The sequence below is a fragment of the Heterocephalus glaber genome, unplaced genomic scaffold (assembly GCF_053883595.1).
Source record: "Heterocephalus glaber isolate CG9 unplaced genomic scaffold, H.glaber_assembly_v1.0 deba00000818, whole genome shotgun sequence".
NCBI classification, from domain to species: Eukaryota; Metazoa; Chordata; class Mammalia; order Rodentia; family Bathyergidae; genus Heterocephalus; species Heterocephalus glaber.
In genome coordinates, this window is record NW_028258164.1 from 8837180 (window position 1) to 8840249 (window position 3070).

Sequence of the window (3070 nt, forward strand, 5' to 3'; positions counted from 1 at the left end):
CAAATTCCTTGGGCAACACTCATGGAAATTTCCATTGCTATTAATGCCAGTTGAGCAAGACACTGACAAAAACTGTCTCAGTCCTCATAATAATTATGCAAAAGTGGCTAAGCCACAAGTTATTTTGCATTTTTAATAGCAGTGACAAATATTTGAACTACAACGTGGTTTATTGATGAAAATATGACACAAGATTTAAGGTCCAAAAGTCAAATTCCTCAATGTAGCATACCTCCAGTTCATAGGCTAAGTAAGTATCTTATCTCTAATAAGAATTTATGATTAATAGTTTGCTAAATGCAACTTTTACAAAGTGATTGATACAAGAAATTAAGAATTGGTGGTATTTTCTATTATTTACTTGTCACTTGTAAGAGTATTTTTGCTGCAGTTGATCATGGTTTCCATTTAAACAAGAAATTACAGTGTTTTCAATCTCAGGTAGAGTGTGTTTGTTTCAAATATGAAGGATGGGATTAACAGCAACTGGGTCTAGTACTTCCTTATTTTATTTCTAGGTGTATCTAAACTGAGAAAATTTAGTATTTATAGATAATTCATGTAAAATTCTGTCTACATCTGTCTTTACATACATGTACATAGGACTGGCCACAGCCAACCTCCAGACCCTTGAGAGCGATGAGGACACAATGACACATACACACAAGTGCACACAGAATCAGGCTTATTGGGTAGGTACCTTGATGAGAACAAATGGCCATAATCTCTATGGACTGTTACAGAAATGTTTTATAGTAATAATTAATAAATTCTCTGAATCATCCAGATGGCCAGTTGCCAAATTGAAAAGTTTGATTTGCTTCCATGCTTAAGACCATAACACACATTTTGGATGCATAAGTGCATATAAATGACTGCATATTTTGTATAGAAATAAATATATAGACAATATAAATCATCATATAAACATATATCATCTGCACTGCTTTCTTCCTACTCCCTAACTCAAAACTACCCACATTTTATACATGTACCAGAACATCACATTATACAATACACATGCATACAATTATTTGTCTATTAAAATAGTATTACAATAAAAAGTTGATATTTAATGATTTGCTTTGGATAAAACAATATAAAGCACTCTTTTTTTAATGAATATTCTTTTCTTTACTGGAACTATTCTCATTTTAAAAGTTCTTCAATTACTATGTCTATTATCCAGTAACATTGTGGCAGACGTGTACATGTGAAGCTCTGAAGCAATCTATGTTCATGGGTATTTTCTTTCTTTGAATTTGCTGGTTCCTAATTACATCAGTGTCAATGACTCTGAGTAACTGATCACAGTGACCTATTTCTTGTCTAAAAATTGAAAATCAAATTAAAAGTTTAGTTTACAAGCAAGAAGTAAATTTAAATGTTTAATAGATAATACCTTATTTATAATTAAATGTGTTCTTCAAAGTGCTTGTGCACACTTATACTCAAAGAAATAATAAATGAAATGCATGGTGTAAAATAATAGTGCTTGATTCTCTCTATAACAGTGAGATGGAAGAAAATCAGACAATGGTCACAGAGTTCATCCTACTGGGATTTTGTCTTGGCTCAAGGATTCACCTTATCTTTTTGGGGGTTTCCACTTTCTTCTACACCTTCACCCTGCTGGGGAATGGGCTCATCCTGGGGCTCATCTGCCTGGACAGCAGACTGCACACCCCCATGTACTTCTTCCTCTCACACCTGGCCATCATGGACATCGCCTATGCCTGCAACACAGTGCCCCAGATGCTGGTGAACCTGCTGAACCCAGCCAAGCCCATCTCCTTTGCAGGCTGCATGACTCAGACCTTTCTCTTTTTGACTTTTGCACACATAGAATGTCTCCTCCTGGTGGTGATGTCCTATGACCGCTATGTGGCCATCTGCCACCCACTCCAATATTGTACCATCATGGGCTGGAGGGTCTGCAACACTTTGGTCATCACTTCCTGGGCATGTGGCTCCCTCCTGGCCCTGGTCCATGTGGTTCTCATGCTGAGGCTGCCCTTCTGTGGGTCTCATGAAATCAGCCACTTCTGTGAAATCCTGTCTGTCCTCAAGCTGGCCTGTGCTGACACCAGGCTCAATCAAGTCGTCATCTTTGCATCCTGTGTGTTCATCTTAGCGGGGCCCCTGTGCCTGGTGCTGGTGTCCTACAGCCACATCCTGGCTGCCATCCTGAGGGTGCAGTCGGGGGAGGGCCGCAGAAAGGCCTTCTCCACCTGCTCCTCCCACCTCTGCGTGGTGGGGCTCTTCTTTGGCAGCGCCATTGCCGTGTACATGGCCCCCAAGTCCCGCCATCCTGAGGAGCAGCAGAAGATCCTGTCCCTGTTTTATAACCTTTTCAACCCCACGCTGAACCCCCTGATCGACAGCCTGAGGAACGCAGAGGTGAAGGGTGCCCTGAGGAGAGCGCTGGGGAAAGACAGTCATTCTCAGGTGGTGTGACCTTGGAAGCACCACTGTCAGTGTTCTGGAATCACGGTGCCCAATTACTGCCTAATTCTGCGAAAGTGCACAAGTCCCTTCTGTGTGCCCAAATTACTGAAGAGCATGACATCCGTCCTTCATGCAGGAAAAATTTAAGACATGTTGATATCATTAGTTGAGGTTTGACCTGGCATGACTTTTTTATTTCTCACTGAATTGCATCTCTTTGAAATTAAAAATTATTTTGTTTTTTGGATCCTGAAAGTTGAACATGTTCCATCAACTTCTGTAACCTAACTATACAAACACAGTAAGACAGAGATCTTAAATTTTTGGAAAAAATCCTTTTAAAAAGCAGCTGCCAAAGGCAGTTGTCCTCAAAGCTCAGCAGCATACTTGTCCTTTCTCCCACAATGGCTTGTGCCAGACCAAGCAGTTCTCAGAGGAATTTAGTTACTCACTGCACATGCTATTCAGGAATTTTATATGAATTACTGAGTCATATTGATGCATCAGTATTGTACATAAAGGCCCACAAAATCAGATGCATAGGAGAAACAAGAGAAGAAAAAGTCCTACAAAGCAGATCACCTAGTAGGCTGATAGCTAGTAAAGGGGTAAAGCTTGGCAT

General features: G+C 40.1%; 1 protein-coding gene across 1 annotated transcript; it reads left to right on the top strand.

The window, feature by feature from the left end:
- Window positions 1–1518: 1518 nt before the first annotated feature.
- On the top strand, window positions 1519–2544 carry LOC101699887 (olfactory receptor 2A1/2A42). The gene has a single exon (XM_004860542.3). It carries the CDS (start codon window positions 1519–1521, stop codon window positions 2455–2457), a length of 939 nt encoding a protein of 312 aa, XP_004860599.2. The 3' UTR covers window positions 2458–2544.
- The last annotated feature ends 526 nt before the right edge of the window (window positions 2545–3070 follow it).

Bases quoted from the DNA above. Each gene is read 5' to 3' on its own strand.
- LOC101699887 (XM_004860542.3), top strand. From the start codon at position 1,519: ATGGAAGAAAATCAGACAATGGTCACAGAGTTCATCCTACTGGGATTT.